The 12485-nt window shown below is 35.7% G+C and overlaps 1 protein-coding gene across 8 annotated transcripts in view; it reads right to left on the bottom strand.

The window, feature by feature from the left end:
- Nucleotides 1-12485, bottom strand: part of TBC1D5 (TBC1 domain family member 5) — a 564199-nt gene that overhangs the window by 117488 nt on the left and 434226 nt on the right. For all 8 annotated transcript variants that reach the window (XM_059162522.1, XM_059162530.1, XM_059162525.1 and 5 more), the window contains one exon: nt 7603-7709. In XM_059162522.1, coding sequence (XP_059018505.1) covers nt 7603-7709 — 107 coding nt within the window. The remainder of the gene's footprint in view (nt 1-7602; nt 7710-12485) is intronic.

The following is a 12485-nucleotide window of genomic DNA, read 5'->3' as shown; positions in this document are numbered from 1 at the left end:
TGTAATACTTCAATGCTTTGACACTAGGGGCCTCCTACTTGCCTTTCTAAACACACCTGCTTTAAAAGCTTAAGTATTCTATTTAAAATAAGTATTTTCCTCCTAAAAATCTAGATTTCTCTTACTTATAAGATATCAAATAAAAGGCAAGGGAATTATTTATTGTTACTCAGAACAGAATTAATCATGCATCCTAGTCTCTTCTTTAGTTATTTGAGGAAAAATAAACCACTACTGCAATTGGTTGTTTCAGAGAAGAAAACCTTTCATCTAAAACATGCAGAGCAATCTTTGCCACAAAGTTGCACAGCTCTCTTTGGCCACCCAAAATAAAAAACACTAAGCTTCCCAAGAGTGACTAAATATTTAAACAAAGATATGCCTATTTTTTTTTTTTAAAGATATGCCTTTTTGGAACAAATACTATACAACGAGTAATTATTTATAGTCCATAAATCTAGTAAAAATCATTGGAATGAAATCTTTTTACACTGACTTTTCACTTAAACACACAACATTTATTTGTGCTGAGTAACAACACACAAATTGGAATACCATATAAATTAATACCAAATAAAACACTATTACATTAAGACACATTTGATGGACTTTTAAAAATGAGTGTCTGCTAATACATGAGGTACTGAGAGGGGGCAATGTCATTCTCTAGGTCCCTTAAGGGGTCACTGAGTGAATCTGGATGGAGAACTGCAAGGCCCAGCTTGGCCACTTGCCTCAGCAATTCTCAGGAGCTCTACTTATGCTATTTTCTTAAGACAGAGTAACATCTCTCAGGAAAATTCTTCAAAGCCCAGTTGGAATGCCTCTTCCAAATGGAAGTCTTTCTAACTTTCCAAGTCCAAATTAGCCATTCCTCCTCCTATACTCTCACTCAAGTTACATTCCATAACAATTAGTTTTTTACATCTGTAAAGGTCCTAGTCCCATGGACCAATTCTCATGTTCTGCCCACAGCAGGTAATTAAAAAGTGTATCTGTTGAATTGTATCTTGCTAAAATAGATCCAGAAGGGCCTGCTGGGATTATGTGGTCTAGCCTCTTCATTCTACAGTTCAAGGAAAGGAGTGAGCCGCCCAATACATATAAGCAGGCTGTGATGTGAGTGGAACCTGAATTCTGTGCTTCCCTCAAGTGGCTGTCACTGGGTTATTGCTCTTGGAGCTCTAATCCCTGACTCAGAAGAGTGCTCATTTTGGGAGGTGACAAAGACTGGCCTAGTTCCCTTGTCACTACACAGTAAAGCAGAAAACTGATATAATGAAAGCAATGCTAACTGAGACTGGTATCATATGGAAGGAAGCCAAGACAGTTTTTAAAAAGATAAACATAATATATGTTCAGGGTCCTGGCTAATCTTCCTAACTCATGCAATGGGCTACTGGTCAGACCCAAGTGACAGCTTAGATGTCTGAATAAGTGAATATGCTCTACCAAGTGAGTAACTCATTTAAGAAGAGTTCTTAGATCTTCCGGCTGAGAATAGGAGAAGTTTGTAATGAAAGCATGCCTTAATCATCAGAAGAATCACCACACATCCAGCAATCTTTTTGGAGTTTCAAAATGTGACCTCAGAAATAATTTTACTGTATATCAACACGTAAGATTGTGCAGGAAGAATAAAGTAATAACAAGCTTTCCCTGGCTCGCCCATTGTCTCGGGCAGGTGGTCCCCAAGCTCCTGGCTCTAGTTATGCTGTAGATCTTCCTTCAATTCCATCAACAATTCTTGGCAGTTTTCTACTTTGGAATGTTTGCTGTTCCCCTATCTAGAGACTCTTCTCCTTATTCTCTGTCTGGTTGATGCCTTCTCCTCCATTAGTTCTCACCTAAAGTGCTATCTCCTCAGAGAGAGGGCCTTTTGACCAACCTACATAAATTAGGTTTTCACTCAGCCCAGATTCTTCCTCCTCTTATTATTTTAATGATGCCCTATTTGTATCCTTTATAACACATGATAAATTGAGTACTTAACTTGTGTATTTATGATAAAGGCCATATATACACACACACATATATATAAATATATATACATATATACACACACATACACACATATTGTTTAGATCTCACTGGGTTCTAAACAATGCCTACTGAATTCTAGATAGTACACAGTAAAGACTGATTTGTTGAATAAATTAATAGATTCAGAATATTTTTATAAAAAAAATTCAAAATTATTTGAGGACCCTAAGAAGCCTTAGCAGGTTTTGAGAAACACAACTCTACTTTATAAAATGTCTACAATAAGAACAAATTTCAAATATTGGTTTAGTAAAAATTTTCAGATTACTTCCTTACAGATTTTTGATAGGCACCAATTACTTCAGAAGTAAAACTTAAGGTTTTTTCAGTGCTGATCTATGTGAAAAACGTCTACACCTGATTAATCACTAATACCTAATAATAAACATTCAATTGTCTGTAATCTAAAGATTAAAAAAAAAAAAAGAATGGCATGTAGTTACACAGCTCAGATACAAAGAAAAAATATTTGGGGGTTCATTAAAAGAGAAAACAAAAACGAATGATTCTCAAAGAATGACAATTTTCAGAGAAATGCTCCCACTTTTTAGGGAATAAAAATAGATGAAGAAAACAGAAGTAGCATTCTTTCTACAAGAGAAAATCTGACTAAAAACTATTACTGGAAAATCTAAATGGGAACATCATGAAAAGTAAATAAATGGATACTGTGCATCCTCCTCAAAGAGTTAGTATATGTGGTTTTTAGTTTCTTTACTACTCAGAGGAAAAAATTACAATACTATTACTGTGACGCACATTTTCCATCACTGTCACTTGACTGGTAGTAGGTTTGGATCCATTCACCATTTTTCAATTCTGATAGATGAAATTTTACCAAAGCCATTTGATATTTTTAAAAAGTAACACCTACAGTGGGTTTTTGGGGATTAAAAGGGTAAAAATCTATTACCTGCATAAAATCTGAAATCTGAATATTTAGACTTTTTATAATTTAAAAAGGCAAAATTTAATATAACTCCAAATAAAAGCCAAAATAGAATTGGCCAAGCATAAGAACACTGTACACTATATTTTTTATCGTGTTTTTGTGTACAAGAATGACTATGAAATTAAATTGTCTTATTTCTAGCAATTTTCTTCCATAAACAATAGCCATCACTGCTTAAAGGGTTGCTTGCAAACTTACTAGAAATATTTTTTGGAGAATATTCTAGTCTTCAAAACAAACAGTAGCTGTCAAATTCTTACTGCATAATCTAAAATGTTAATCCATGAACTGTATTTCATTTGTAATAAGTCTTTGTGATAAGGTTAACACTTCAACACACAACACAAATAAGAGAGCACCGAAAAATGAAAATTACTTTGCTTATGTTTCCGTATTAGAATTTTATTTGCTAAAGGGTAAAAACAGATTTGCAAAATTCACAGTTAACTTAAAACAATAGTTTTAAACCTTTTATTCCTAGCCCTTACTGCCTTCAGGAAGGAGAGAACATCTGGTTATTTAAGGAACACAATATGTTCACATTTTCTATGACTTTTGTTTCTAATTGGGTTTTAAAATTTTTTTTTGAATTTGAACAACTAGTTAGAACAATGTTTTTTAATCACTTCATATTTTTCAGACTGTCCTCCTTCTATCCCTCTACTTCATTTAGTGGATTGTTTTTGGAAATCTGCTCAGTGGTTCTAATATGATAAAGACAAGAAAATGAAAATTAGGACCATGGTCTGAGGAACGAAGTATAGAAACTGTATTTATGGTGATCAGAATATATAGGATGCTACAAACAGATATCTGACATTTGGTGTCTTTACATAGCATAGATTTAAGAAAATTTCGAATAGTTCTAGGTCTACTTATATACATAGTGGTTTTATTTATTACAGATATAAATTAAATGTCTATTATAAATTGAATAATTTTTAATGACACATACTAGTAAACAGGAGTCTACTAGTTTTAAAAGCTATAGTTCCTGTGTGGACAGGTGGTTGGAAGACCTGGGCTCAATTGCTGGCTCTGCCACTGACAAGCTGTATTAAAGAAGTCTCTAACTTCACTTAGATCCTTAGTTTGTTCAACTACAGAAGCAGAAGCTGGATTAGAACCCAGTTCTGAAATTCTGACAGTCACAGTAGGGTAATATTAACTAGATTCTTTGTCTTTTTGTTCCATAATACTTGAAGGTGATGACAGGATTTCAAACAATTCTGACACAAAGCAAATTAAGGAACTAGATGCCCTTTAAGTTCAAGTTGTGGGGTTCATTCACCATCTTGATAAAAATGGCAGCTGACATATACACAACTGGCAATGCCTTCCATGGGATGTGGGTACGAGTTCCAGAAATACGCTAAATAAGTGAGATCCACTTAGATTAGAGTCCATACGGTATACTGGGAGAGGCTTAGCAACTGTGTCAGAATTCAATTCTACCATTATTTTCTTAATACCATCTACTGCAGAACACAAAGCTAAACACTAAAAAATTAGCAGGATCATATGGAATAATGGATGCAAAGAAATAAGAAAACAGCTAAAATACAAGGTCCTTAGTGGGACTCAGAAGGAAAACATGCCCTATCTGAGCCTGGGAATGGCTCCCTGAAGGAGGCAGAAGATATGCTAGGAATCTCAGGAGGAGATGGATACATACAAGGGTCATGGAAGCGAGCTTGGAAGCTTACGAGTTTTTGGCCTTGGGAAAGCCACATAACCTTACCCTGTCTACACTGAAAAAGAGTGAAAAAAGAGAACCTCCTTTGTCTAACTCCCAGCTTGTTATAAGGACCGAAGTAAGCACATCAAAGTGCTTAGAGGCTATGAAGGAGGATGATCTTCTTATTACAGTTTACAGCCCCATTATTTCACTCTGTTCAAATAAGAAATCCTTTTGCAGTAAACCCTACATCTGATATAAAACAATTAAAGCTCAGTGTCTCATGCTCTAGTTGCAGAGTCTGTTCTCAACTGAGAAATCTCCACTGGGATTTATGGAAAGCGGTAGGACAAAGTGCTTTTCTGAAGCTGGCAATGAACTTGGAGGGCGCAGAGTTCCTTGTTTATTTTTATTTTATTGAGTCTGTCAGCAGCACTCAACACTACTGTCACAAGGAACTGGGCTATGCGAAAATGTACTTTCATGCCTCAAATCTCATCCTTCTACTAGTTCACTTCACAGAGACTCAGTGTGTTTATATACTTACTCTGATCTCCTTGAATTGGGAATTATTCAAGTATTTTAAGTGTTTCATTGTTAATAATAAATAGGAAAAAAATTAAGCGTGCTGATGTTTGGATTTTTAGAGGATACGGACGGGGTACTAGCACCATTTTTCCCTCTTTTTCTTCCCCCTCAGTGTAAATGGCCTGCTATAGGAATTTATAATGACATTACTGCATTGAAAACTCTGTCCACTTGTGGATTTCTATGCTATATATAAACTTCTGCTGTGTGTCTGCTTTCCGTAGCACTGGACTGGATCTTATTAGATCACTGTAAGTCAGTTCTTTGTGGACAAAGGAGCTCTGGTTGGGCGGGTCATTAGATACAATTTAATTCAACCCCAAAAGAGAAGACCAAGATACAGCAAGCATGAGTTTCCCCAAATCACAAGGATGGTTTTTAGCAAAGTCAAGATTTGATCCAGTGTCCTGAGTCCTAATTCAGTCTTCTTGCTCCTTAACTAAATCTATCATCCTGCTGGGTTAACCATTTGAAAGCCCCTTAAAAAAATATACATCTTTCTTTATTTTTCCTATAGATATCATCATTCTATAAACTTGTTCTCAACAGCCTTTTAAACATGACTCCCTCCTCTGCCTGATCAATCTCTTCTATCTCAGACATATCAGTTTAGGTCCTATATTTTGGACCATTATCTTGATTATGTTTTTACTTAATTAGACCCTAAATGTGAAAGTGGAGAATACTTTTCTTTTTTTTTTTTTTTAAGATACTTAGGCTATTATGCTATTATTTTTTCTCTTAATCCTTAGAGAATATATTTTTTAATGCTTATAGACTTGGGTTTATTATAATTCTATCATGCACACTACCTTATTGAGATAAAAAGTGCTCTATTAAAATCACAGATTCCACTAATAACACTGACAGATTTATTATATAGAAACCTGCCTCTAGGTGAGTGGATGATTCATAGCAAGATCAACCATATTTAGCCAGGGAAAAATTACCAAGATCAATAGGTTTAGATAACATATTCACTTCTCCCTTCAGCAAAGCCAAAGAAATCATGCAAGTACAGAATTCAGATAGTTATTTTAACAATTTTTTTCCCCACTCTGTATGATTCTAAGAATTCCTAACACTGAGCTGACAGAATTTACCTTAAGTTTATAGACCAAAACTCATATACCTCATTGACAAGTAGTCAAATTCTTTATTTCTTTTATAGATATTTCATAGTTGTGGTTATTTTTTAATAAAAGTACATACATAAAAATATGGGATTTTTGATTTTATAATCAGACTCCTAAGTTTTACCAGAAAAAAAAATTACCTTATGTATCAGAGAAATTACGGATTATATCTCTGATACTCAATGAAATCTTGTGTGGGAGAAATGATATAAAATTGTGTATGTTTGTAGAAAATGGTATAAGCACAAGGAAATAAAATCTTTTAAATCTATCAAAGAATAAATAAAGGTCATGCTGAAATGTTGAAGTCAATAGTCGAGGGAAAGGAGAAATCCTTTCGAATTAAAATTTACGTTAAACTTGGAGGCCCAAGTCGATCAGACAGAGCTTTGGCAATGGATCCAGAGACAGACTGACTCAAAGACAGTTTGACAACTGCCAACATGATTGTTGGGAATTCTGCCAAAGAGCCAAAGGCTGGGATTACCACCCAATGCCTGGCATTCTCATACTTGTGTTTGAAGCTCTCTCTCTTATACTTCATCCAATATTTTTGTTTGGCTCAAAAGCATCAAGGATTCACAGATTTTTTTAGATCATTAAATGTTCTTATTTTCAAGAAATATAACATTAGTTGTAAAAGAGCACACTTCTTCTCTGAAGTGTAAAGAAAATTTTGGTGGCTTGCTTTAAGTTCAAATAGAGAAATTAGCATTAAAGTCTGTTTAAATCTTTATTAGGTAACTCTTCACCCACAAAATAAAAAATACATATTCCTAATATGAAATGATTTGAGTATTTCGTTATGTCTAAAACTTTCACAGAACCAGTCTTTTTTAAAGCTTTACTGTCTTGCTCCTCACATGGCCTCTGAGGCTCTTGCTGTGAGGGGTACCAATGATGATTAAGTATGGCTATAAGGAGAAGCAGTTGCTGAACTACTTCCTTGAGTTATGAGGAAGGAGGAGGGCAGAACGACCTTCTGAGGGACAAGAGATGTGTGTTGCAGGTTCTCATGGCAATGTCCACTTAAGTTACCTGCTAAGTTGCTAGCCAATGAGGTATATGAGTTTTGCCTAAGGCTCTAGGCAGGCAAATTCTGTTATTAGGCAATTCATTGGTCATCATACAAATTCCCCATTCATGCCAAGAAACCAATTTTTCACCCAACTTAAAATTTTGCATATTCTCTTTGGAAAGCTTACCTTTGGATCTCGAAGAAACAGAGCCTTAAGAATCAATGAATGTACATCCCCAATTAGTGGGTAATGCATCAGAAGGCCAAGACAGGTCTGGTAGTTACTAGAGATCACTAAATAAGAGGGGGAAAAAAAAAAGGAATTCAGAAGCAATACTGTTTAAGATGTTTGCATTACTTGAGAGTAAAAAAATAACAACTTAGATTCAAAGAAAGTAAACCAATAACTCAATTAATTTGATAAAAGGAAATAGGGAGAAGGGATCTTTACCAAATGGCCTTTGAAGCAGCACACTTACTGTTAACTGCAATCTAATATCTAGCACTTATCCTCAGGGGGTGTTGGAAGAAGAGCCTCTGATATAGAGATGTGTATGTTTGCAATATAAATAAACTCTTAGAAGCATGCATATTTATTGCCATTTATATGCCTGTGTTTAAATGTCTCTAGTTTTGCTACTTAGAAATTAGTAACAAAAATCTTATGAATGGGAAAGAACCAGTTTAAAATTCTCATAAAATAATATTTACCCTAATTATTATGCTTCCTAAGTTACATATGTTACATTTATTCTTTTATATATAAATATTACATAATTCAAAGTTAAAAAATATAATTTCTTCCAATTATTTTTTTCTAAAGGTAATGAGAAATTTAGGGAAGAGTATCTATGCAGCATTTCTTGGAGGAAAAATGTCAAAATCTTCATAGATAAGCCTAACTGTATTCCTTAGACTGTCATTTAATTTTTTTCCCAAATCAACCTAATTATGGGTGCAATTATTAAACACATCTTTTCAGGCAGGTCTATGTAAACTACTTCATTTCTTGGCAATCCATCTGCCACTGCTGTCACAGTCGGGCCCATTAACGATGCTTGTTTTGTAAGCCACACTGACTGCCTCCACAGCACTGATTGTGAAGAAACTTTACAGTTACAACTTCGTGTTGTTGCAACCGAATCCTTTTCATTAATCAGAACAAGCAACTGAAAAATATTCCATAGGAAATCTGATTCTATAGAAACAACACAAATCACAACATTAACAACTGTTTGTGATCAAAAATACCCTTGATTATTAGACTTTTTTTTTCCTTTCTTTTGTTGGAAGCACCATTTTTTGCAACAGCTTCCTACCCCTCCCCCTTCTCATGAACATTATGGGGGAAGGAGACAGGACTGGGCAAAATGAATAATTATAATCTATGTAAGGAACCACTTTATCATCTTCATTTCCGTTGTTGATCTGACAGCTTGTAATTTCATACATCTGCTTTCATTTGTAAAGCACTCACTTATCCTACCTTTTCTATATCTGTTCAGACTCTTCTCTTCTTATTCCTTCATTTTGTCATATTCACATTCAGTTACCTGTTGTCCTTTCTCCTCTAGAATTTGAAAAGCTAGTATACTGAGAATGGTATAATGTTTCCATGTAGGGTTTTCTTTAAGAGTTAACAAATAAAACTTAGATAATCAATTCATTTTCCAACTCCTACTTTCCCAAATATTATGATGTTTATATACTAGTAACTGGCCCGGGAAGAATTCCTGTATATTTTGTAAGAGAAGCAAACGGTTCTGGATTCCAAGATGTGGGTCTGAATCCTGGGACACCATCTGAACCTTTTCTAAGGTTGCCGTAAGATCAGAGGACATAATCTGTTCAGCCAGTGGACAGATGCTGATCAAAACCTGTTATGGGTAACCTCTCTGAGCTTCAGTTCGGTCATGTGGAAAACAACTTCCTGATCTAAAAAAAAAAGTGACCTGCTGAATTTATTCAATCCAATAGCTACTTGTTGAGTACCTAATTGATGACAGGTGCTATGTTTAGAGGGGATGCAGAGATAAACAAAACACAGTCCTTACTCTGAAGAAAACTAAAGTGCCGAAGGGTAAATGTAGAAAGAGAAGGGGTTATTGCTACTAATACCACTAAGATGACAATCAATCCCTAAAGACTTACCGAGACTAGGCCCTATTCAAGAGCTTTCCCTATATTATCTCATTTAATTTTTATGACAATCGTGTTATAAGGGTAAAATTATTATCCCTGTCTTACAGGTGAGAAAACTAACACTTGGAAAGGTTAAGTCATTTGCCCAAATCATATAGTGGTTTGGTAGTGGAGCAAGATTTGAAATTTTGAAGCTTAGCTACAGGGTCCAAGCTCTAATACATGGCTTTGTTTTGAAAAAGCAATTGTTTTAAAAATCAGAGAACACAATGATGCAAAGAGTCACTGCAATCTAGAAGAGTCAATTAGTATTATTACTCTCACATAGTAGTTTTGAGGAGCTTGGAAAGTCAGCATAACCCAGTCTCTAGGAGAGCCCGATATAGACAGGTATTTATTTGGAGGGACAAGGGCAATAAGCCTGTTCTTACAACTAGACAGAACTTTTGAAGCTGTCGGAAGCTATAAAATATGTAAGGGAAGCCAAATAATATGTTAATACTCCACTTGCAGAATGAATGAAGGCGCTAACATTCCTTCCTTTCATCCATCCAGTCACCGAACATTAATGAACATTTCCTGAGCATCTTCTATATCCCGCACACACAGAGACAGTGCTAGGCATACTAGGTACTCGGGATATAATGGCAAATGAATCTGAGCTCTGAAGGGTAGCAGAACATGCCGCCTGAAATACTGCTATGGGGTACTCGCTTTGGCAGCATATACACTAAAACTGGAATGACAGAGAAGATTAGCATGCAAATTCCTGAAGCGAAATCCTGCTCCAGGAGTACAGGACATGCCACCCTAAAGTATGCCACTTGGGTATATTGATTGTTTTGAGCTGGAGGCACTTGAAAAACAGCAAATGCACAGTGAGACTTTTCTCTGAACTCCCCTTATCTGTCTAAAGATAAATCCTCCAGAAGGAAGTCAGTTGTAATAAATTCCCCCAAGACAAACTTTGTCACAGATTCATACCTCTCATCTATTCTTCTAAGGGCCCATTCGTCTTTCCTAAAAATCCTCTCCACCTTTCTTTATTAAGGTGGTATTTAATCCTGAGTTCTAAAACCATATCTTTGACAGCTGGTCATTTTCCTAAGTTTCTACCATATACAAATGAGGCATACACTTATATATATATATATATATATGTCAACATATGTTAACTATATAACTATAATATATATTTATTAAATAACAGAATATATAATCATATAATAATAATAAAACATACATATGTTAATAAACTTCTGTGTTTCTAATTAACTTTTTTTTTTTAATTGAAAGAAACCTAGAAGATGTTTCTTCCTATAAACATCACAAAAGGCAAGGGAAGCAAGGGCAAAAATGAATTATTGGGACTTCACCAAAAGCAAAAGCTTTTGCACAGCAAAGGAAACAGTCAACAAAACCAAAAGACAACCGACAGAATGGGAGAAGATATTTGCAAATGACACATCAGATAAAGGGCTAGTATTCAAAATCTCTAAAGAACTTATCAAACTCAACACCCAAAGAACATATAATCCAATCAAGAAATGGGCAGAATATGTGAACAGACATTTCTGCAAAGAAGACATCCAGGTGGCCAACAGACAAATGAAAAAGTGCTCCACATCACTCGGCATCAGGGAAATACAAATCAAAACCACAATGAGATACCACCTCACACCAGTCAGAATGTCTAAAATTAACAAGTTGGGAAACAACAGATGTTGGCGAGGATGCAAAGAAAGGGGAACTCTCCTACACTGTTGGTGGGAATGCAAGCTGGTGCAGCTATTCTGGAAAACAGCATGAAGGTTCCTCAAAAAGTTAAAAATAGGGGTGCCTGGATGGCTCAGTGGGTTAAAGCCTCTGCCTTCGGCTCAGGTCATGATCCCAGGGTCCTGGGATCGAGCCCTGCATCGGAGACTCTGCTTAGCGGTGAGCCTGCTTCCTCCTCTCTCTCTCTCTCTCTGCCTGCCTCTCTGCTTGCTTGTGAATCTCTGTCTGTCAAATAAATAAATAAAATCTTAAAAAAAAAATAAAGTTGAAAATAGAGCTACCCTACGACCCAGCAATCATACTACTGGGTATTTACCCTAGATACAAATGTAGTGAAACGAAGAAGCACGTGCACCTGAATGTTTATAGTAGCAATGTCCACAATAGCCAAACTATGGAAAGAACTTAGATGTCCATCAACAGATGAATGGATAAAGAAGAAATGGTATATATAAACAATGGAATACTATGCAGCCATCAAAAGAAATGAAATCTTGCCACTTGCAGTGATGTGGATGGAACTCGAGGGTATTATGCTGAGCAAAATAAGTCAATCAGAGAAAGACAATTATCATATGATCCCTCTGATAGGAGGAATTTGAGAGACAAGGTAGGGGGTTGTGGGGGGTAGGGAAGGGAAAAAGTGAAACCAGATGGGATGGGGAGGGAGACAAACCTTAAGAGAAAGACTCTTAATCTTACAAAACAAACTGAGGGTTGCTGGGGGGAGGGGGATTGGGAAAAGGTGGCTGGGGGATGGACACTGGGGAGGGTATGTGCTATGGTGAGTGCTGTGAAGTGTGTAAGCCTGATGATTCACAGACCTGTACCCCTGGGGCAAATAATACATTATATGTTAATAAAATAATTAAAAAAGAAGAAGAAAAAAGAAACCCAGCTGAAAACCTAAAAGATACAGTTTTACCTCTGCTATAGTCCCGTTTTCAGATAATACTATCTCTAATTTATTAAGGAAAACTTGTACTTTGAGAACACTTAATTTGCAATTACATATGCTAAGTATTAAGTCCCTTTTGAATAATTGTGCCCAATTTAGAGTAGGAGGGAGAATAACACAAGGTGTTTTATAAACAAAATAGTGGGGATCTGACAGAGTAAGAATTTACTTTTGATCTTTGCAGCATAGTTTTG

This window comes from Mustela lutreola, chromosome 2 (genome assembly GCF_030435805.1).
Source record: "Mustela lutreola isolate mMusLut2 chromosome 2, mMusLut2.pri, whole genome shotgun sequence".
Lineage (NCBI taxonomy): Eukaryota > Metazoa > Chordata > Mammalia > Carnivora > Mustelidae > Mustela > Mustela lutreola.
The sequence above is the reverse complement of the archived record's forward strand: the minus strand, read 5'-3'. Positions and strand labels throughout refer to the sequence as shown.